This window comes from Sminthopsis crassicaudata, chromosome 2 (assembly GCF_048593235.1).
Source record: "Sminthopsis crassicaudata isolate SCR6 chromosome 2, ASM4859323v1, whole genome shotgun sequence".
In the NCBI taxonomy this organism is placed as follows: Eukaryota; Metazoa; Chordata; class Mammalia; order Dasyuromorphia; family Dasyuridae; genus Sminthopsis; species Sminthopsis crassicaudata.
Window position 1 is genome coordinate 427,442,691 of NC_133618.1, and position 25,361 is coordinate 427,468,051.

The 25,361-nt window shown below is 31.8% G+C and overlaps 1 protein-coding gene across 13 annotated transcripts in view; it reads left to right on the forward strand.

Annotated features, from left to right (window-relative positions):
- CPEB4 (cytoplasmic polyadenylation element binding protein 4) overlaps nucleotides 1–25,361 on the forward strand; it is a 74,980-nt gene that overhangs the window by 4,296 nt on the left and 45,323 nt on the right. For all 13 annotated transcript variants that reach the window (XM_074292100.1, XM_074292096.1, XM_074292093.1 and 10 more), the window contains exon 3: nucleotides 17,470–17,551. In XM_074292100.1, the coding sequence (XP_074148201.1) occupies nucleotides 17,470–17,551 (82 nt within the window). The remainder of the gene's footprint in view (nucleotides 1–17,469; nucleotides 17,552–25,361) is intronic.

Below are 25,361 nucleotides of genomic sequence, written 5' to 3' on the forward strand. Positions count from 1 at the left end.
CCTTGTGGTTTGTTTTTATACCCAGGTGATTTGGCTTTGATGAAAAAAAAAAAAGTTTGGGGAGAAAAACAGTTTGAGAAAAGAAGTAAAGCAAATAATATGTTCACAAGATTTTTGCTTGTTTGTATATGTAGCTAATGAAATGTTTGAAATTTGTAGTCTCAGTAATCCAAATCTCTTTGTAGGTGGATTAAAAAAAAGATGACTGTAAGAGAGATCTAAAAATTCTACATCCATTGAATTTTAGGGCCAAAAAAAGCTGATATAACCTGATTTCTGTTAGAATCAGCTACGGGTTATTCTGGAAGGAGAAAAATGGAGGCTGTTGCGTACCACTTAGCTATTGCAGTTTCAGAAAGAACACTGTTAAATTTCAAATGCCTTTTATGGGATGAGGGATTTAAAAAACAAATAAAACTTCTGTCTGAGTTCTTAATGGTTTTGAAAATCACAAATAATTTGAGCTAACTACAAATTCAGAATTCAATGGATGTAATTGGGGGGGGGGGAAGAGATTTACATTTTTGTTTGAATTGTTTGTCTTATACTTATCAAAATTTTGGAAATGAAGTCCTTTGGAGATTAATACCCTGAGTAGCGCACTAGTTTCCTATTTGCAGAGATTAGAGTTGGGTTTTTGTTTGTTTGCTTTATGTTGATTATGATGATTATGTATGAATAGAAAGGAGATGCTTGTATAAGATGTTGTGCAAATAAAAATGGCAGTTTTTAGAATTTATTGAATAAATGTATTGAAGGAGAGTGGGTAGTTAAGGACAACACCAAATTATGAGTCAAGAGATGGGAAGAATGATGACATTCCCTGGAAGGAGGAAATTTGAAAGAAGGGTGGGGCTTGTATATATGTTGAGATGAGATGAGACATCTAGTCTGAAATGTTCAATAGTTGGAAAGAAGGCTAGGCCTGAAGTCAGGACTGAGTTCAAATAAGGCCTCAGACTCTAGTGTGACCCTGGGCAAGTCATTTAACCTCTGTCTTAATCTGTTGGAGAAAGAAATAGCAAACCATTCCAGAATCATTGTCAACAAACCTCATGGACAGTATTGCTGTCCACAGGGTCCACAGGAAGAGTAGGAAATGACTGGATGACTAAACAATTCAGGACTAAGGCATAGGGGAGAGACCAAATAACTTAAATATTTAAATCATAGAGATGATGATAAAACTCATGGAAGTTGGTGAAGTAACCAAGAGAGCTAAGAGAGAATGGGTCTGAATTTTAGATAATATCATAGAGGGTTAGAGGCAACAACATAAAGGGCTTTTAATAGGAAGGGAAGAGAAAGATCTAGGATGATAACTTGAGGGAGAAATAGGACCAAGGGAAGAGTTTTGTTTGTTTGTTTTTAGGAATGGGGAAACTTGAGCATGTGTGAAGGGAGTGATTAGAGAAAAGGAAAGACAGAAGGTACTACTTGAGAAAACTAGAGGCAGCAGGATTTGAGGTATATACACAGGGGCTGGATTTGGCAAAGATAAGGACTATCTTATCAGAGACTAGAGGAAAAGAGAAACTAGGAATGTTGTCTAAGAATTTTGAGAAGAAAAGTGAACTGTATGTTCAGATCAAATGGTCCCAATTTTCTTAGACTGGTATGGGAGACTTGAAAAGAAGTTTGGAATAGTTTCTGTGGGGTGTGGGATGGGGAATCAATTAGGGAATTACCTTGCTGTAGGAAAGTCCCAGTTGAAATGAGAGAACACAAATTTGTAATGAGTTTTAGTCCAGTTATGTTTTATACCGTGCATAGGAATAGAATAGACAAATGGTGGGAGTAATCTAGCTTGACATGGATTTGTGGTGATAGCAAAGGAAATAGAATACAGGACAATGTAGAGCCCAATTGCCTAGTTGTATCACAGTTGGGGAGGGGGGAAAGTGAAGTCAGTGTGCCTTATAGGGATTGAGAGATTAGAGACTTCATGGAGACTCAATAGAGCATGAGAGGAGCTGGAATGATTAGATGGCTATTGTCAGATTGAGTAGTGTCAATTAGTGATCAAAGAAACAATGTTTAGGGGTAATGTTGGAATCCATGGTATGATTGTCCCTGTGTATGGTTAGGTGGAGTAGAAAGTTAGGTATTAGGATCTGAGGAAATTGAGGAATTGAAAGCTTTGAAAATTTGAAGGAGCATCAACAAAATGTTGAAACAAAATATTGGAAGAGAAAACAATGATATTCCAGGTATTAAATTTGAAAAAAAGAGAGGATTTTCACTGGGTTTGGTTATCGGCTCCCATGTTGGTGAAACATTTTTAACAGAGTGAACTTTAAAGAAAGAAAGGATGCTTGAGAGATGATGGAAAGGAGGAATTTTGGAAACAGCTGTACAAGGCACTAGCGTTTGAGTTTAAAAGGAAAATGAGTGAAGGTGTAGTTAATAATGAAGAGGATACCCAAGGATGCATTGCTGCTTTGGTCTCAATGAAAGTAAATAGAAGTTTTATGATAGATTTAGGCAGCTAGGTGGTGCAGCTGATAGAATGCTGGGCCTGAAGTCAGGAAGAGCTGAGTTCAAATGTGGCCTCAGCTACTTATTAATTGGGTTAGTCATTTATCCTCTTTCAGCCTCAGTTTCTTAAAATACTTAGCACAAATGCTTACTGTATAGCTAGGTGGCACAGTGATTAGAATATCAGACCTGGAATCAGGATGACTCATCTTCCTGAGTTCAAATGTGATCTCAGGCACTTGCTATCTGTGTCACCAAATCATTTTACTCTGTGTGCCTCAGTTTCCTCATCTATAAAATGAATTATAGAAGGAAATAGCAAGCCAGTCTAGTATCTTGGCAAGAAAATCTTAAATGTAGTCACAAAGAGTTGCACATGAATAAAATGACTGAACACCACAAACCTTCATTAGGGAACAGGATTCTAAAGGGCAAGGTAGAAAGGTTGGGCAGAATTGGAGTGGGGCATGTGTACATGGTACAAATAGAGGATAAAAAGGGATGGTTGACAATACTTTATTTTTACATAGCTTATAATTAAGTAATACAAGGACAGGGAAAATAACAGGTGATGGGAATTTGCTAGTCATAGGAGTAATATTTGGTGACAGATGAATTATAATACTTGTAATCATCATAGGATAATTATTGCTGTAAGGCAGTCTTGGTTAAGGTCTGCTTTTTTTGCTAGTTGGGTGTTGGGCAGTTAATGTTGCAGAGACAGAAGAAGGTACTGGGTCAAATGGTTCCTGCTTTCACAGGCCTAGTTGAAATGCTGCAACCTTCAATTCAGTTCTTCTAATTACTACTTAGGTCTTGTTTTGGAGATGCTGACTTTGACAGGAAGCCTGTTCCATAGTATATCATAAGAAATGGGCAGATACATATGTAATTCAGGTTAGTATTAGGAGATTTCTCATACACTACAGAAAGAACTTCAAACAATAAAATATTTAAAAGTAATACAGCATTATGACATAGATGCATTATTGTGGTGGCATTGCAAAGAATATCATAGTATTTAATCCTGAGGAAAAATCTGTGGAACTTGTATTAATAACCTTTCAGTACTTATTTTGCACTTGGAATTAACCAGGTAGAATTTGATAGCTACACAGTACAGGGGCTAGAGACTGGACTTGACGTCAGAAATTCAACCTGAAATGTTTGTTAGCTTTGTGTCACTGGGCAAGCAAATTAATTTCTCTGTGTCAGTTTCTTCATCTATAAAATGGAGGATAATAGTACCTACTCCCAGAGAAACAAATGAGATATTTGTAAAGTATTTTTAAAAGCTTATAGTACTATATTATTTTGCTCTAACATTGCTGGATATTTATTTTCTATTGCTAGTGAAAAAACAAATTTAATTTAATTTGGATAATATCTTTATATCCATATAACCAAGGTTATAGAAAAGTAGTATATTTGTATATATGTTAGCTGATACTAATGAGGTAAGGAGCAATATACTAGTCCAAAAGAATGATAATCTCCAAAATATAGCTACTTGACATTGGGAATGAATATTTAGTGGAATTCTTAATATCCTAGATATATTTTCCAAAGCATCTTTTATTCTGATTGAGGTCATTCTAATAGAGTTCATTTTAGCATGGATGCAATTTAACAAATATTTTAAGCCACCTATTATGTGCAAAGACTGGAAATAAAAAGACAAAAAAGAAAATAGCTTTCTCTTCAAGGAGTTTACTTTTTAATCATTTAAATTATATCCCTAAAATATAACTACCTAAAGAAAAATCCTTATTTTAAGTACATTCTATCTGAGATTGGGGAAAGCCTAACAGTAATGTTCTGGTTGTTTGGAAAGCCAGTTGGCCTAGGATTAAAATTTTGCTATAGAAAAAAAAATGACTAATGTAATTGTTGGAAGTAGAAAGATGACAGGATATATTTAGTTCTTATCTTTCATAGACTAATTAGTAATATAAACTAAAAATAATTTTTTGTGCTGTTTTCTGGAATTTTGATGTAGAGAGTATTCTTGTTTTAGGTGGTTGACTGGAGCAGATATTAAAGATCCCTTATAACTATTATTCTTTGAAATAGGCACTTTAATGACATTTCTATGGCTGGCAGTTGATTGATACCTGTGGTATCACACATTTATATGTTTTGAGAAATTTTTCATTACTTCAGTTGTTATGTACTTATGAACAATTTTTTCTAATACTTTGGTTAGTGTTACTGTGTTTTAAACATTTTAAAATGTGAAAATTGAAATCATTATGAAAAGAAAGCTTGTAGAAAAAATTTCATATTCATTAGAAAAAAATTAATGTTATAACAAATCATCAATTAGATGCTGTAGCAATAGTTTGAGAAAAATGCGGAGAAAACTGGTAAAAGGGTACTTCTCAGCAAATAAGATGTTTTTCTTTGCATTAGCTATACTAGTGAACTCTAAATGAAGGTAAAAACATGTTATCCCCCCCCTGATGAATTGCATGCTGGGGATCAGGAGAAGGAACATTTAAAAAAAAAATTTGTTCTCCCTCGTAAAGCCACAGAGAATGAACATGACATCTGCTGCAACATCTTTCAAGAAAAAACAATTTATTAAATTCTTGTTAATGTAGCTATTAACTAGTTTTAGCCAAGATGATGTTACTTTATTAATTAAGCTTTCAGGAAAATTCCTTTGTTTTGTTCATAAGATTTTTAAAAGTGATTTGTTATTAATGCATGACTTTACTGAATTTAGATATCCAAAATTTACTTAGTTAAATTTTTTTACTTTCTTCACCATAATAAAAAGACTATAGAACTGCACAATAAAGTTCCCATAGTTTGCCTGTAGGTAAAATCATGTACCTTTTGTAGATAGTGATATATACTATAATATCATTGGAAAGAATTTTACTTCTCAATTTTAGAAGCTATTTTTGACCTTTAAATACTATGTATGTAGAGGGCTTCTACTAATATATGATATTTCAAAATATTTTATCATTTATAAACTAAAAGAATATTAAATTGTCTTTACATATAAATTAATGTCTTAATAGAACTAAAACCAAAATTTAATATTTTTAATGTTAAAAAATGATAAGAATGATAGTATAAGATAGTGGTAAGAAAAATAGAGGTGAATTATTTATTTTTAAATAATTTTTTTCCTATAATTAGTAGGAAAAGGTAGTTTATTTACAATAGTGCCCTATATTAGAATAATAAAATCTGAAATTAATATATTTTAGAATTTTCCCATGCATGTTGTTTGTTAGTTTAAAAAATAACTTATGGTTTCATTTCTCAAAAACTTTTTTTTTGAGAATATGAGTTTTTAGTCTTGCTGTTAATCAAAGTATCATATTGAGTCATGTAACCAGTTTATCTATGTTCAAGTTGTGTCCAGCTGTTTGTCACTCCATTTGAAGTTTTCTTGGCAAAGATAATGGAGTCCTTTGCCTTTCCTTCTCCAGTTCATTTTACAGATTAGGAAACTGAGACAAATTGGATTAAGTGACTTGCTCGAGGTCATACAGCTAGTAAGTTAGTTTTGAACACTCAAAAGATGAGTCTTTTTGACTCCATGCCCCATGCTCTGTCCATTTTGCCACCTAACTGCCCAACCAGTTTTATAGTTGTACAACATTTGTCATCTTTTGTCAGTTTTTAAGTTCTTAGCTGACAAGTTAGTCATCTTATATTAAATTATTTTGTGGTACTTACCATTATTATATATGATTTTATTTTAAGCCATATTAAGTGATATAGCTATAAAATAATTATGTGCTTTCATGTAGACTTTATGTAATTTCAATTTAGAGGACAATATCATCTTTAGAAATTTAACATCATTGGCTTTAGAATTAAATAAGGCTTTGTTGTTGTTCAGATGTTTCTGACTCTTCATGACCCCATTTGAAGTTTTCTTGGCAAAGATATTAGAGTAGTTTGCCATTTCCTTCTCCAGCTCATTTTATAAATGAGACTAAGGCAAAACAGGATCATATGGCTAATATGTGTCTGAAACTGAATTTGAACTCTGGTCCTGACTTTAGGTCCAAAATTCTACTTACTGTGCCACCTAGCATCTTAAACACAATCTAGTCCAGCTTTCATAAAGAAGGACATTTAAGAACTTAATCAGAAAAGCTTACTCTGAACTAAAATTTGCTGTTTTTCTAATTTAAGTCTTGTAAGAAAATTATATTATTTCCCTGAACAGTCTTAACAAATTTTTTTTGGGGGGTAGTGCAGTAATGGGGAAGAGAGATAGTATAATCTGATCTATGATTGGATTGATAAAAGGAATTCTATTTATGTAGTCATTATTCTATTAATTCATGTAGACAATTGAGCTGCTGAGACACTAAGAGGTTTTTTTTTTTTTGGTTTTGTTTTTTTTCTTTTTTTTAATACTTGAATTCAGGTCTTTTTAAATTCAGAGACAAGCTGTAGTATTTAATTCATAGCTACTATATTTGTCCTAAATAATCCTTTCCTTCTCTCCATCTTTCACTCCCCATTATCCCTTGCCAAAAAATAACAAAAGAAAACACATGTTGGTTCATTTTCTTTTTATATTGAGTTGGTTAATTATAAACTCCAACTATAGAGAATTCACCAAAAAATCTGAATACATTTTAAGGTATCAATAACTTGGATCATAGAAACATTCTGTAAACTCTTTGAAGTAAATGTTTAAAACAACTCACCCAATATATTTTGAGATGTGTTATTGAAAAGTTTATAGTAAATAAGAAGATAAATGATATTCTAGTTAGCAGAATTGAAATACATATTGGTTGAGGAAAAAAATTTAAATTGTCTTTAATAAGTAGCATTTGCTTGTTTGGAAGTTTAAATCATACTATTACTTTAGAAAAACTTAATGCTACACAAAGCAGAGATCACTTCACTATTGCCTTGTCTTTACTTGAATCCATTTTTAGCTTTGTGTAAAGCCTTAGACATGTTTTTACATTTCTAATATAGCTTCCAAAAGCCCACAGTCACTTTAATAAAATTATGAGATATTTTAATAGTGCTACTTGAATGCAAGAAAATTACAGGTACAAATACAAAAACTTATAATTGCTTTACATGGTAAATATAGGGATTTGTATAATCAGTATGCCCTATGTTTGGGGTGGGTCATTCACAAAAGGAAATTAAATGGAGTTTGATAATCCTAAACCTTTTATATAAACTGTGCTGAGCAGTGGGATACAAATAAAAAAAGTAAAACAATCATTGCTTCCAAGGAGCACATTTTCTAATAGGAGGAGACAAGACATGGAAGGTTTCAATCGCAAATGACATGGAAAGGTCCCATAGTCCTTGTATGTATGTCTAACTTAGGTGTTTTTTATAGATTCATCATTTTTCAGTATCCTTTTTCTCAAATCATAATAGACTATAATTGATATTTATTGAAGCTAAATTTGTTCCTCAGTAAATTTTAAAATATTCTACCAGCTATTGACTTAATTTAATCTTTAATATCCACATATGTCTTCATTTTAAGCACACTTTTTTTTTCTTAGTGAATTTGGCTATTAAGAAAGGAAACATAGAAATATGAAGTTACAAAAAGATTAATAAAATATCTCTTCTGATTGGCACAGGCAAATAGTTAGGACATTCAAACTACTATATGAAGGATGTACTGACAGAAAATTACCATTTGTGAGCATTTATGTATTGTTTTATTGTCATATATTGAAGTCATCATGGACTACCAATGATCTAATAGAGTTGTAAATTCCTACCAGTGATGATATATCTTTGTATGCTTATCCTGGGCAGCTCTTGTCTACATTGCATTAGTTTAATACAAGAAGTGTCCTTCCAGTAGGCTGGAGACTTTCAAGCTTCCCTTTGACCTTGCTAAGGATACAGAGGAGTACTTTGTTGATTTGTCATCTCTCTCAGTACATGATCAACCCATCTTCTCTTTTTTTCATTTTATAACTCCCAGATGTCATTTTTTAATTCCTGTTTTTTGGAGTTCCTCGTTGATTATGTGTTTTAGCCTGTTATATACTACAGAAATCTCTGCATTACTCTTCTTGTGATACTAATTTTTAATTTTTCATAGCCTTTTCTAGTAGATGGTTAGTAGTAAGAAGATGAACCTTGGCTTTCATGGAAAGTTTGCAATCAGTAAAAAGAGCTTTTCATTTTCCTGAAAGTCAGCTAGTCCATTACCTTCTTTTTCAATTTTGGGTCTAATACACATTATCCATATACTGTGTCTTAGAATGAATACTGATGAACAAGTTCTAGAAGTTGTTCATATCTGGCAATAGAAAGATATCCCCTTGTCTTTCTTGTGTAGATAGGCATATTTAATGGTGGTAGCAAAGTGAGATAGTCCTGATGCATCTTAACAGAGCTGGAAAATTAATATGCCAATTGTTGATTTTTTTTTTACCCTTGTACCTCAAGTTCTAAAGGTTCAGGAAAATGGAAAACTTCTCTATTGCATTTGCTTATTGTATTTATTCAGCTATAAAATGACTGAAAACTGCTTTTTCTTTTGTCACTTTCCTCAGCATTATTCAGGATGATAGCCTGGATTAGGAAAAAATTAGAGGTGTTGAGATAAAGTGATAGATTCTGAAGATTCTGTCACAACAGAGGAAAAAAAAAACTTTGTTGCTCACTGCTTAGACATTTTGACTTTGTGCATTTGCAGAAACCATCTCTCAGCCTGAAATACTCATCTCAGATTTCTCAAAATCTTTGTCTTCCTTCAAAGCTTACCCTAGATACAGCTTCTCCAAAAATTTTCATGATTTCCCACTTCCCTACCCCTAATTATTATTTTCTCCCTTCTCAAATTTTTGAATTTATTTTAATTATGAACTTGAAAGACAATGATAGTTTTACTTTTGTCTCTTGCGTATGTTAGATATTTAATAAATGTTTAATTAAATTATGAAACTGTCCTTGAATGCTAATTTCTGTACCTAGATAAGCACTAAGTGATCAAACTCCTGTGCATTTTTGAGGATCAACAATGAGTGGTCAGCTACTTAGTGAAATTAGATACAAGGCAACATAACATGCCTTAGTGCCTAAACAATTAGACTTAGTAATCAGGAAACCTAATTTCTAGTCTTAACTTTGTCCCCAGCTAACTGACTATGCACAAATACATTTCATCTCTCTGGACCACAGAATCTCATCTGTAAAATGGACAAGATTATTTCTAATGTTGGCTTTATAATTCCATGATTCTAAAAATAAAATACATTTAAGTACAAAGGTTATAGAACTCTCAACTATCAATGTATAAGAACTATGTAGTGAAACAGTAAATGAAAGAATAAAAAGCAAAGGCTGTTCAATAAAGTTCAAAATAACTATCATTTTTGCCTGAAGTTGGCCATTGGCTTTTTTAAGGCAAGTGAATATTAGATTTAGCAGAACTAATATTCTGATTTACATCTATAACCAAACCTGTGACCAAAGACAGACCAAGGAATTAAAAATACAATAGCTCTTTCTTTGTATCTGAAGATGCTTAGTTGCATTTTACTTTGACTCTTATAGATAGCAATACGTAAATTATTCAGTATTCTATGAAGAAATATTTAGTAATGATATAAGAAACAAACCTAGTAGGTTACACAGAGAAGCTATTAAATATTCAGTTAACATGTAGAAGTGACATAGGCAGTGAAATAAAATTTCTTTAGATAAGATTTGGAAAATGAAAGTTGCTTTTTTAAAACTCATAATGATTAGGAGTAAATTCCATGTATCTAGCTAAACCCTAGATTGGTGATTCCCAAATATGTTTGAGACAAATATAAGCTAATTTTAAAAATTTAGGCAGCCCATATAACTGTCATATTGAAGGAATTTAGCATACATAGTATTTAAAGGAAAGAAGAAAATGAAATATTCCTTTTCCCTTCTTTAACATCTTCCTGTCTTCTCCTATGTGTCTTTTATTTTTTCCTGTGTTGTCCTGCTTAACATGACTTTTCATATTGTTTTTCTCTCTGTAGGGAATTTGTGTTATGAACCTTGGCTGCCATGGGACACATACTTAGCTTTGAGGTTATTGAGAAAAGTGGGGAAAAGTGGATTAAAACTAGTATAATTTTTTTTCATTTTTAAAAAATAAACAATTGAGATCCTCTTTATACAAAACATTATTCTTTTCCTATCTCCTTATCAGCATCATTTAAAAATAATCCTTCAAATAATTAAAGTCTGACTGAATGAAAACAATATGGAAATATTTTTGGACAATGCATTAGTAGTGAATTTAGTTGTGTCTCCTCAATTGCATTTTGGTGCTTTATATGTCATAAATGTAATGATGAGGGTATTCTTAAAAGTGTAAGGATTAGAATTCTTTTGTGTGTGTGTGTGTGTGTGTGTGTGTGTGTGTGTGTGTGTGTGTGTGTGTGTATGTGTATGTATGTATAGCTGATTTTAAAATTTTTATTTATTTTTTATTAAAACTTTTTATTTTTCAAAACACATGTGGACAGTTCTTCAACATTAGCCCTTGCAAAACCTTGTGTTCCAATTTTCCCTCCATTCGTTCATGCCCTCCCCTAGATGGCAAGTAAAGATTAGAATTCTTTTTTTTTTTTTTTAATTTTTTTTTTTTTATTTAATAGTTTTTATTTACCAGATATATGCATGGGTAATTTTACAATATTGATAATTGCCAAACCTTTTGTTCTAATTTCCCCCACCCCCCAGATGGCAGGTTGACTAATACATGTTAAATATGTTAAAGTATAAATTAAATACAATATATGTATACATGAAGGACTAGACTTCTTAAGGAATTGATGTGATCACTTACTTAGGAGATCAGAACTGCAGAAAAATTAGAAATTTTCTTCTCCAAACTCCCCATTTTGCAGATGATAAAATTGAAGTTCGGAGAAAGATCCAAATGAATCTAAAATTATAAAATTATAAAGGTGCAGAATCAAAGTATTCTGATTTGACCAGAAATTAGAATTTTCATCTTTTGAATCCCATTTCAGTATTTTTCAATCCTATAGTTCTGCTGTTCCATCTTTAAGTGAATAATTGAATTTCATTTGAAGTTGTTGGTGAGAGTTAAAAGATGTTGTAGTTAGCTTTTAGACAATTAAGTCCTAATTACTGAATAAATTGTGATAGCTTTATTATTTACAATCAAGGCTATCTCAGTTATTTTCTATAATTCACATTGTACACATCTAGTGTTTGTTCTTTTTTTTTTTTTTTTTTTTTTCCCCTTTTCTTTTTATATCCACCCTGACACAAAGCAAGTATGTAATTCATGCTTCTTGATCATGATGTTGGTCAAAGGAATGACTTGTGAAAATCCAACTACTATATACCCTAAAAGATCTCTTTATAAACATGGATCCAAAATAAAAATCACATCATTTGTGGTGTTCTTGTTTTCCAGGCTTATCTATTGGCTCTTTTTAGCTATCCTAACATTACCAAAATGCTAGAACTTGGATCATTAAAAAAAAAAAAAAGTCCTGAGAGATTACATTGAAAAGATGCATTATTGAGTAACCAGATAAACTTTTTTACTTCAATTGTAAATTGTTTTGCTCCTGAAGATAATAGGGAACTTTAGCTCTAACATTTATATTATTTTAAAGCACTTTGTTGTTTCAAAATGCTATACATATGTAAGCTGTTTATTATGTATGCTAAGTAAGTGAGTTTGGTGAGGGAGAGGAAAAATTCTTACATTACTAAAAATTCAAAGGAAAAGTGAGTTATATATAAAGTAATTGCAAGGCATTTTAATACTGTGGAAAAAATGTTAAAATTTGAAAGCTAGTGAACATAGTTTTAGGTTTTTCAAGGTTTTAATTTTGTCACTTCTCTAAATTAACCATCTAAATTCTTTTTTCCAACTATTTACTCTTCCCTTACAATCTTCAATACCTACTACATTGTAGAAATAGTTCTCATAAAAATCACTAGTCTAATCGCTAAATCTCAAGGTCTTTTGTCAGGCCTCACTTTTTAACCTTTCTGTGAGCACTTGACCTTGTCATTGTTGAAATTCTCTCCTTTAGCATCTCTACTCATTATTTGTATTCTTTTGGTTTTTCCTCATGTACCACACTTTTCTGCCAATCTTAACTATTCCTATTCATACCTTTCATTATTGACTCTATGCATATGACTTTCGAATCTCTGGCTCTAACTTCCTAGGTAGACCTGAGTTTTCAGTTGTCTCCCTGATGACTACACTTAGGTATCCCACAGGTACCTAAACATCATCTTACCTCCCAACCTGCTCCTCCCCACCACAGCAAACAAAAACAAAAACACTCATTCTTCCTTATGACTTTAGTATGCCTATTAATGGCATCATTATCCTTCTAATCACTTGTGCTCATATATCATCTTTAACTTTTTCCTTTTCCTTGACCCTGTATATAACTAGTTAACAGTTATTTCTATCCCTGAATTTTTTTCCACATCTGACCTTTTCTATTTCTCGTACTAATTTAGCCCCTTCTTGTTCTGATCATTACAGTAGTTTACCATTTGATGTACTCACTTACCTCCCCTCTCCCTTCAATCCTGTCTGATTTTTCTTTACATAGATTAGGTGTTTGATAAATTTTTAATTAATTTAGATTTTTACCTGTTTTACTGGAAAATACTGATATACTTGGGAAATTTGCTAGTGAGTTTTTTGGAATTGGCTTCTCATCTTACTGGCAGTGTAGCTCATGAAACAAAATGGAAACATTGGTATAATTTAATAAATGCTAGTTTCTACAAGATATCTCAAAAGTCATAATTATATAAATTTCTTTGTTAGTTTTTTTTTTTGACATATTGCTTTATGAATCATGTTAGGAGAGAAAAATCAGAGCAAAAGGGAAAAACCGTAGGAGAGAGAGAGAAAAAAAAAGAAGTGAACATAGCATATATTGATTTACATTCATTCTCCTTAGTTCTTTTTCTGGATTCAGATGGCATTTTCTGTCCAAAGTCTATTGGGATTGCTTTGGATAATTAAACCACTGAAAAGAATCAATTCTTTCATGGTTGATCATTGTACATTCTTGCTATTATTGTGTAGAGTATATTCCTGGTTCTGCTTGTTTGCTCATCATCAGTTCATGTAAATCTTTCCAGGCCTTTCTAAAATCAGCTTGTTTATCATTTTTTATAAAACAGTATTCCATTACCTTCATATGCTACAACTTGTTCAGTCATTCCCCAATTGATGGAAAATTCCCCATTTTCCAATTCTTTGCTACCATTTGTCCAAATTTCTTTTGCCATTCTGAGAAAGGAGACGTCAAAGTTCTAGATTTCACATTTATTTATTTTAGTAGTATTGGTCAAAGGGACAGTAATATATAGAAGGAGGCGGAGAGAAATATGTATGCAAGAATTGGATAGGGGATATACAAAAAAGAAAAGTTCAAGCAATTAAAAAATACTTGAATTTAAATTATACTTCCATTCTTAGACTTGTTTGGCCTATTTTGGATATGTATGTAGGGTGGTATGCAGAAAAGGTCACAATGTAACTATTACTCCTCCCGTGTTCTGTCATCCTGTAAATGAGTTATTAGTGCAGATTTAACCCTCTTTTCTTTCTAATGTGTGACTGAAATCTTGTATACTTCAGAAAAATTGCTGAAAATATTAGTTTAAAAAAAAAAGCAAATAAAAACATCCTTTTCTGCCCATCCTGACAATAGCCCTTTCTAATCTGGATTACATCCTCCTACCCATCTAAAGATGAAGAGAGGCAGTCAGTAAACATTTTACTATGAGCTTGCTATGTGTCAGGCACCATTCTAGATGCTGTTGATACAAAGTCAAAAAAGGAAGTAATCCTTCTGGGAGTTTATATGCTATTGTACATGTACATATATGCTATTGCATGTACATATAATTAATACAAAATAAATACAAGGTGGTTTTAGGGAAGGATAGAAACTGAGGGAAGCTGAAAAGATTTTGTGAAGAAGGCAGTCTTAAATTGAATCTTGAGGGAAAGGTTCTTTGAGGTTGTAAAGTTCACATAATGGTATAAGTATATAATGGTATGATATTCCAGCCATGGGATATTATACAATTCAAAGGCTCTCATATGGGCAATGAAGGGGTGCTGTTTGCAAAGAACAGCAAAGAGTAGGGGAAAAGTAATCTTTATTAAAAAGATGAAAAAATAGGTTAAGACCAAGCATAAATAGCTTTAAAATCCAAAAAAGTTTGTGTTTGATCCTCAACAATTGTATACTTCTGGAGTTTATTGAGTGGGGGAAGAAAATAATTAGTCCTGGTCTTAAAGAAAATGGCTTTTGTGGCTATGTGGATGAATAGATTGAAGACTAATATGGGGGAAATAAATTTATGTTCATACTGCAACAAACTTCAGGATTCTTCTGAACTCTACTGAGTAAAAATTAGAAATTGAAAGGAGGTATGATAGTGCCATTAACATCAAATCTGAAAGTGAATGCACATAACTCAAATGCGTGATTGATCAGTAGAAAGTTTTTATTTTTGTTTTCAAGAAAAATATAAAAAAAAACAGAATTAAATGAAAGGGGAAATAATTTACCAGAAAATGTAAGGGATTAAAAATTTGTTGTTTTTAAGGTTGTATTGGAGATATGCGGGTGTACAGTATGTGTGTGTATGTGTTTGTGTTTTGTAGAAGCAAGTTTTTCTGCTGTTTATTTTTAAAATGTAATGTTGAAATATTTTTATCTCCTCCTCCAAACTTAGCAAGCTTTAGTTTTTCTGAACCCCTTCATCTAGAGGAAAAAAGAAAAAAAAACTAAAATAATTTGTGCACTGAGTATTTTGGGATTCCTCGCCCACTATTGAATGAATCTTCCTTATGGCAGGAATATAGTTCAGCAGGTGTTTCTCCCCACTCGCCCCCGCCCATTTTTTTAAAAAAAGGAAAGTATAAATAAATAATTATTTTTCTGCTTGAGTAAAAAAAGGAAGATATCTAAATTTTTAATTGTGCCAAATCTTTATACACAAAACTTTTTTGGGGGGAGCTTTTAAGTTATGACAACTTTCTCATTTAATTTGAAAGCTGTTTTAGTAGATTCATCTACTCTTTAGGAAGATCTTTATTTGTCAAAGCTTAGAGGGAACAACTGCCTAACAAATCTTAAGCATCCTGTCCCACAGCCTCTCCTCTGCTTTTCCTTGGAGGCGGTTTCATCAGAATAATGAGGTAACCCCTGCCTGGATTAAAATATTGAAATCATGTCCCAATGCATTGAGAACTCATTATATCAAATTTATTTTTTATAGTGGGGGTAGCATGTGTTTTCATTGTCTTCCCATTTAAGTTACTGACTTTGAAAATAAATCACAACAATTTTATAAAGTTGACAATCAGACTATCTGGTATTTGGTAAAAAGTAGGAAGCTAGAGCAATGAAAACAAATAGGAATCCCATAAAAATGCAAATTGCTGTAAATAGTTGATATATAACAAAGCTATTGATATTAAATGACAGAGAAAGAAATTATTCAGTAAATCCTATTATAAAAATTGGGTACCAAGATAGAGGAAAATGCTGCAATAAATAACAAGCAAATTGATAAGTTAAAGATCAAAGAATGTAGGAAAATGCCTTAAATTTCATATATTGAGGAGTATTGAAATTATTGGAGACAAGATTAGTAGATCTGGTCATGTAACAACTTTTTCAAGGTGAATTCAATCCAAAACAAAATTAATAATTAATGAGCTTTTCTTGAGGAATATGTGGCAGTGACTAATGTTATATCAGAATTTATATTACAAGTTATAGACTAAGATAAGAATAGGCAAGAATAGGACAAACCAAGCATTTGAGGGGAGAAAAAAATTACTTAGACAAAGATGTTTGTTGGAATATTGCTTTTTATAGTAAAAATATTGAAAGTAACTTAAATTCCTAGTTGGGGAATATCAAAGCAAACTTCTACAATACTTTAAAATTGAGTATTATATGAAAAATAAAAAAGATAAGCAAATATGGAATGATTTAAAGGAAATGCTACAGATTGAGAAAAATAGAACTATGTATGCTGCATGTATATTATGAATTCTTATAATCATATATTCGAAAATATACAAAGGATGAGTTTTTCTACAGATGCTGTGAATGTGTTTACCTAGTTCTATTAAATAGTAGCAGCTGGTCAGTAATAGGAAAAAAATATGCTTATGAGAATGTTCCTTTAAAACAATTGCAGCAATTTGCTTTAAATCTTAAGAAGCATAAGGGGGGGTTATAGTAGGTAATAAGTTTTTGATATTTACATGTTTACATTAAGTAAGGCAAAAGAGATAAAAACAATTCTAATCTCTGCCATCTCTTTTTGGAAAATTTTGGAAAGTTACATATATCAAGCTGTTGTAACTATTACTGGACCAATTGATCTTTTGTAAGAGGAACTTTTGGTGAGGAAATTCCTACTGTGCAGATGAATACCTGTAGCTTTGTGCCACATGGAGTGTGAGAGTGCGCCTTGGGGCATTGAAGCTAAGTGGATTTTCCCATAGTCCTACAATCATTAAGTGTTAGAGATAGGATTTGAATATAGGTTTTCCTGATTTTGAGTTTGGGGTCGCTATCCAGTACACAGATCTGGCATGTATCTATTTAACACTCCTAAATAAACAGTTAACAGTTGACAGTAGGAAAAAACCTTATGGTGGGAATTTTACTTTTAACAATTCCAACTTTAACCTTAAGGAAGAATTTTTAAAATTTCTATTTGTATAGAATATATAATACTGTTGTTGATTAAATCATTGATAGGAATTTATTTTATTCTACTCCTTGCTGACTCATTGTAGTTAATTGAAGTGTTGAAGTATTAATACAAACAATTTGATTTTTAACTTACCTACCAAAAAACTTATCTTTGATTCTACTTGGACAAGAGTGAAGTTGTCATTTAAGTCTATACCATACTTAATTATTCTAGTAATATATATTTTTAAAAGCAGTTTGTTAATGTTTTTGTTTTCAGGAGCGCCCAAGGACATTTGACATGCACTCATTAGAGAGCTCACTCATTGATATAATGAGAGCTGAAAATGATTCACTTAAAGGTAAATATAATTTTTCCTTTAATAAAAAGCTAAAAATAATAATATGTCTATGGTATAAAACTAATGCCCTACTATGGCAAATATGATAGAGAAATGTACTACAGCTTTTCAGTTTTATCAGTTTGACACATGAGGCTTTTTTTTTTTCTTATCTGAGGTAAACCATGCTTAGTGCACATGATGATATGTTTATCTGAGATATTGAACATAATCCAGGTATAGTTTAAATGTCTATAGTTAGGGTGGTTTTTCCCTTTCTGTTTTTGTTTAACTGGATAGCATGTTGTAACTTGAAATGAAAGTTTTATAATCTTAGAATTATTTTTTAAGTACAGTTTTTTAAAAGAACATTGGAACCTGGAAGTGAAGAGATAAAGGTTATTTTGTCCTGACAACCAAATTTTGTGACCTTGGACAACTCATTTAATGCCTCTGGGCCTTAGTTTCTTTCTTTTTTTTTTTCTCTTAAAAGTAAGGCTTTTGACTAACTGATCTCTGAAGATCTCTGAAAGTCTGTGACTGTGAACTCTGAAATAAATCATTTCCTTTCAGAAAAGCCATTTTTCATCCAAACAAATAAATTTTAATAAATTAAACATATAGATATTTGGTCATTTTCATTTGTCTTTGGACTTTATTATGTAAAATTAATTTTTCAAAAGTCACCTTAAAAGTTTAAATATATATATTTATATATAGTAGAGAAAATATATGGTACTAAAAATACAAATGTCATGTAAAAATGTTGTGATTATGGACTTTGAAGAGGGTTTTTACTGAATGCTTCACAGATCTATTTTCTTTTTAATAATTTAGTAATTCAAAATGAAACTCATTGGAAAAATAATTCAATGTAGCATGCATATAAAGTTACTCAGTAAATGTACATTAATTTTAACCAACAATTACTTGTTATGATTTAATAATCAAATTTTTAAAAGATAAAGTTGCAGGGAGAATAATAAATTTGTTTTTAGAAGCAAGTAAATATTATCTGGTTTGAGCTTCATTTCCCTTCCTGCCCCACCATTCTCCTCCCTACTTTTTAACAATAGAGTTTTGAACTAAATGACTATGTAGTCTCCTGTGGGTCTAAGTCTTATGATCCTAAATCAGCCACAACTTCAAAATAGGGTACCACTAACTAGTACTTAACAATAGTTGTGAGTCAATAGTAAATAATAATAGCTAATAATAATAATATCTAGCATTTATATAGTACTTTAAGGATTGTAAGGTGCTTTATAATATCTCATTTTATTTTCACAACAACCTATGGGCTACTGTTAACTCATAGACAAAAAAATTGAAGCAAATGAGAGTTGAATGACTTACCCTGGGTGTTATATAGCTAGTAAAATCTGAGGCTGTATTTGAATTTAGGTTTTCCTGCTTCTAGGTCCACTGTTCTATCCACTATATAGCTGTGGTTAGTGTTACAGATTTATCAGTATGATTAGATTAAGCAATTAGCTCATGCTACTTTTTTAGTCTGTGTTCATTTTTCTTTTGTCTATATATTTCTGTTATTACTATATATTTTCTCTCCTTTCCTACTATCATTAAAATTAAATTGCCTAAAATTAATTCTGAAAAAGGGTTGCCTAAAATATAATTAATGTAAATGTCTCCTCAGATTGTCACTGAATATTTGTGTTCTCATGCTTATTACATAAATGTGATTTCAGTACAACATTGTGTTATGTTAACTGCCCTAAAATTTTCGATGCAAGTCAAGTGATATTTTCAGTGTTGTGTTTAGGGTTAAAAAAAAAAATCTAAGATTTAACATATGGAATTAAAAATGTTGATTTAGGTTAATATTACAACACTTATCTAAAATAGTTCCCTTTATAATACTTTATGTTACTAGTCTAGTAAGTTCTGGCCTATTTTTATGATTTCCATTTAGATTTAGTTATATAGAGCTACTGTAGATATAGTTAAGTTACTCTTATAAAGAATAGGGCTCTGTAATAGTCATGAAAATGTACCTAAAGTGATAGTGTTTTTATTTCAAGAATCAGCTTGGGGATCTTTTAAAAATTGAATAGCTGCAGCTCACTTCTTACTACAAGAAGTATCTAATTCCTTTCTATGTGCCCTATTTCACCAGGAACATTCTGAGCATTGGTTCTCTGAGGTGAGCAGTGAAATACATACATCCTTTAGATCTTGTATTTTTAAGGCCTGAAAACTTAATTAAAATAAAATTAATTTCAGAGGTTTTAAAATATGAAGTCTGTGAAGGCAAGTTTGTGTTTAGCTTTTTGGCTTTGCTATTCTGATCTTTCCAAAAATAACTTGAGCATGTTCTGCAAGTAGTAATTAAAGTTACTCTGTTTATTTTTCCTCTTTACTCTTTGGCAATTCATATGCATATGATTCCTTAGTAAAGCCTATGCCAAACAAAAAAATTCAAAGTTAAATGACAATTAGATGGTATATTGTGGTTTCAGGATGTTGGGGATTTTTTTTTTTTTAAAGCATAAACTTATTTTTCTTGTTCTAGTTAGAAATCATAATATATTGACTGCTTTCCACCACATACACAAAAGGTGATACACAGTACAGCAATATCTCTTCACACTTCACACTCATATTATTGAATTTCTTCAATTGAATGTTGCCTGTCCAAAAATATTCATAATAATATTCAGATCAAGAAATATTTTATATTTTTTTTAAGTTGAAGAGAAGTCACTTAATATTCACAGAAAAGGATGAAGTGTCTTCTTGATGCATCACTCTTTGCTTGCTAGGAAATATCACAAAAATATTTAAATCTCCTTTTATAAGATTTTGATCTGGCAATCATTTTATCTGATATACAAATAATTGTTTTGCAGTATATACTTCAAATTTTTCATAATAAAATTTATTTTTAAGATATCTAAAAACTTGAAGGATATTTTCCCTTTCTTTCTGTGAGGTTTTGTCTTCCTCTCTTATCCCTTCCTCCGTCTTTCATTCTTTTCTTCCCTCCGTCCTTCTCTTTCTCCCTTCTTCTCTTCCTCCTTTCTTTTCTGTTCTCTCCCTCCCTCCCTCCCTCTTTCTTCCTTCCTTCCTCTAGCCTTCCTTTTTTTTTCTTCTCTCCTTTCCTTCCTCCCTCCCTCCCTCTCTGTCTTTTGTGTCTTTTTTTTTTTCTTTTCTTTTTTTGTCCTCCCCATATCTTATCTCTATATCCTTTCTCTGGGCAGCTGCCACTTCTTTATGTTATTTTTATCCAAGAGATTTTGTGTTGCCTTCTGCATAACCAATGCCAGTGATGATCTGCAGAAGCCCTTCCCTGGAGACTAATTTCATCTACTTTACAGCATACTCAGCCTTCAGGAGCTAAGAGCCTGAGAGAGAGACTAATTCTGAATTTGGATGCTCCAGATGGTAGTTTCTACCCTGTTGCAGTCTTATTAGGTTTATCAAGGATTTTCTTCACCTGAAAAGAAATCTTATTCTACCATTGTAGAAGCTGAGATGATTAGTTAGTGAGTGTTATGGTTTTTATATCTCTTACGGTTGTTGTAGGCGGAGAAGTTAGTTACTACTTAGATACAGCAGCATGAAATAGATTAAAGCCACATGTGCATACATCTGTTTTTAGTGCTTTAATACATAGATTATAAACTGCCAAAGATTCATAAAAACCTATTATACTCTATATAGTCAGGACTGTCTTTATAAATTAAGTAGTATTTAGGAATAGGACATAGATAAGAAACTAGGCTTGATGATTAAAGAAAAGGGTCAGCTGAAGTGAAACAATTTATTATATGGATGTAAAAGAAACAGAAGATTAAGTATTTGAAAGAGGAAATAGCAGAATGTACATAAATGTAATTAGAGACTAAACTGAATGAAATGATGATTATGTAGTGTTTTGATAATTTATAATGTATTCTTCAATGATTCACTAGAAACCTAAAGTAAAATCCAACAAAAGTAATTTATGAAATGCCATAGTTGTTATTTATAAAGTAAATGAATTAATGATGGGAAAGGAATAACTATAGTATGTATATTTTTATCCCAAATATTAAGGAATATTTTCTGCTTTTTATAATATATATGGAAATAAAACTTTCATGTTCTTAAGGGGACTTTTTTGTTCTCCTGAATTGTGAATAATTTCAGATTTTTTTTCTATTGAAATACATTATTATAATACATCTAGAAATTCAGGTGACACAAAGCTTCAGGTTTTGCATTTGTCAGTGGAATCCAAGGAGCTGACTCCAAACTTGATATATGTATGTTATTATATTGTGGGTGTGTGCTAATACATGGTTAAGCACATTGCCACCTCCACACCTTTGTTATCTCTTGTTCACCTCTGCTCTTTTAGTGTTATTTCAAGAGAGATGGATGTATTCCAAAGACATTGTATGTTACTCTTGGTAACTGAATGGGTTTAAGCCTTACATTACTAACTGCCTTATGTATTTTTCCCTTTTCTTACCTTATGCAGTAATTTTTGGAACTCCTATTTATAACTGCTGTGAATTGGTTTGAAATAAATACATAGGTGAGTGGGCAACTGATGATCCATCTGTATCTCTTTGTTGCTAAGCACAAAAATTTAGAAAAAGTACCTCAAAGAAAATGAGCTTTAGCTTAAACTTAATAAACCAAAACCCTTTTCATTTATTCAGATTAATATTCTCATCCCAACTATTTTCTTTTGAATGACATATTTTATATCACTGAAGGAGAAAGACAATTGTGGTTACTTCAAATTTTCTAACTATGCCTAGGAAGAATTTGACTTACTTATATCTTAATCCACCAGATAACCTGAAAGTGTATTATCTTTTGTACAAAATCTTATTAGTACAAACTGCCATCCTTCAATTCTGCTTAATCTTTAATTTTCCAAGAAGTATATACACACAACTACCATATTATACAAATATTTCAAGGTTGCAGTCTATTTAATGTAGTCCACATATGCAATTAAAGCATTGAAGACTTTTGATGCCACCAGTATTTCTGGATATAATCACAATTAAGTCCAATGGAAGAAATTATAATTGCTTAAAACTCACTATAATAGATAAGAGAGTTATCAGAATACGAGACTGATTGACTTAACTATAGTCAAGGATAATAATGCTTTTGCATTTACAGATATTTTTGATCACCTATAAGAGTTGATAAGATAACTGAATTGAATTGACTTTTATCATTTTGTAATATATTTGAACCATTCCATGAATAAATGTAATTAGAAAATCTCAATAGATCCAATGATAAAATGGGTGGTTTTCAGTTTTCTTTGCATACAATAAGAATATTTCATATTTGAAACTAGCACAAATGATGGCGAAAAATATACATTCTCATTGTGACAGAACTGATTTTCCTCTAATTCTTTTTCCATATGTTATTTGAAAAGGGAATCACTTGACAAAAACCGCTCAAATGGAACTTTTCATTTAAGGGAAATTTAATAGAACATGTAGCATGATCAAAAAGTAGATAAGGGAAACAGTTTGCTAATTTATCCCAACAATTGTAATCAAATCTCTCCTTCAAAAAATTAAGTATACACACACACACACACACACACACACACACACACACACACACATACATGACAGTAACTGTCTTCTGGCTAAATGTAGGAATTGTGAGAATCTCCAAAAATCAGGAAAATGTTTTATGAAGATCAGGGACAACTTAATTTTCTATGTTTAACTTGAAATGATTAGTTTTCTTTCTTTTCCTTTTTTTTTTAGACAAGAAATTATGGAATTAACACAGTGATCTCAACAATAATTCTAGCTTATATTTTTATAAGGGAACAGCTAGGTGGCACTGTGGACAAAATGCTAGGCTTGGAGAAAGGAAAACCTGAATTAAAATGTGACCTTAGACATTTACTAGCTGAATGATTCTGGGCCAGTCACTTAACCTTGTTTGCCCCAGTTCCTTCATCTGTAAAATGACCTGGAGAAGGATGTTACAAACCACTGCAGTATCTTTGTCTAGAACACCCTAAATGGTGTTATAAAGAGTTATACATGACTAAAATGACTGAAAAATGACATTTTTATTCTCTTAAGATTTATGAAACTTTGAGTCATTTGTAAGGCTTTTCTCCTTGCAATTATTCACTTTTTTACATGAAATTATCTAAAAATGATTTAAAGAAAATTTCTTCTATATATTATAGTGTCTGTCACAGTTATCTGTTCTTGAGGATTCATAGTCTGTTCATTTTTGTTGAACCTTTTGAATCTTCTCATCCAGTAGGTTGGCTATCCCTCCCAACTTCGGGTAGTTTTGTGCTTTTAATATATTAATCTCTACAATCATCCTTCTATTGTGTAATCTTCAGTCTTAATCTGTGCATTGGTCCCTTTCTTGATGTCTGTAGAGATGATCAGTGGCCCCTTGTATTTAAACATCCCTTACTTAGAATCTACCATTCTCTCAAATTATTGTTCTAATTAATTTTTTCTTTCATAGGTTAATGCCTAAGAAAAAGGAGTTATGATATTACTAATAACAGGTAGCATTTGTATATAACACTGTAAGGTTTGCAAAGAACACTTTATGTGTGTGATCATTTTCTTCATTTAAAATGTGGTTAATATCACCATCTTCTACATGAGACCTATACTTGCCACCACAATGATTGTATTTGTGATATATGTGTATATGTATATGCATGTATCACACATGTATATGTGTATGTGTATATAGTTATATATATTCAGAATGAACCTAACAAAATTCCTGTGAAGTAGCTGTTGTGATTTTCCCCATTTAAGAGCTGAGGAAACCAAGGCTTAGAGAGGTCAGGTGACTTCCTAGACTCCTACAGCTAGAAACTGAGGCAAGATTTGAATTCACTTTTTCCTTGTCTCCAAGTCCAGCGCATTCTTGTCTAACGTTGTTGTCCCAATATTTTGCTGTAACTTCTCTTACTTGGACTCAAATTTGTAATCTGGCTTCTGACCTAAATTTATCTTCAACTATCTCCAGAATTTCCTATGAAATCTTCCCTCTCCTTCCTTCCCTTTTTCTCCTTCCCTCTTTCTCCCTCTTCTTCCCTCCTTCTACCTGTCCTTTCTTCTCCCCCACTCTTCCTTTCCTTTTTTCCTACCTTTCCTCCCTCTGTCTTTTCTATTTCTCTCTCTCTTCCCCCCCCCCCTTCTTCTTCTCACTTGTAAACTTTGATTTTTTTTTTTCTCTCAATATTTATTTAACACCATTAACCACTCTTTCCTCCTCTCCCTGGGTTTTAATGACACAGCCCTCTATTCATTCTCATTTTACCTGTCTGGTCACTCTTCAGTCTCCTTTGATGATTCTTTAGGTATATCATGACCTCTAATTGGAGGTTTTCTCCAAGGTTATGTCCTAGGCCTGCTTCTCTTCTCTTTCCATGTGGATTCAGTTATCTCTATTATATGAATGACTATTTAGTTCTTACTGAACTCCAGGTGTTGATCTTCAACTTCCTATTGGACATGTCAAACTGGATATCCCAGATAACATCTTAAATATAAAGTGGCCAAAACATCCCCAGAACCCATGACTTTTTTCCAAAAGCTATCCTTCTTTGAAATATCGTCATTTTTCTCAAAGGCATCAATCTTTCTAGTCCCTCCAGATGTGCAACTTCTGCCTTATCTTCAATTCTTTTCTCTCCATAATACAAGCTGTCACCACAACATCTTTTATATCTGTCCTTTTTGGCTCACATAATCAGTACTCTAGTTTAGGCCTTAAAGACCTCTTGCTTGGATAGTTGTAATGGTTTTATAATTGTTCTCCGTATCTCAAATCTCTCCCTGCTCTAATC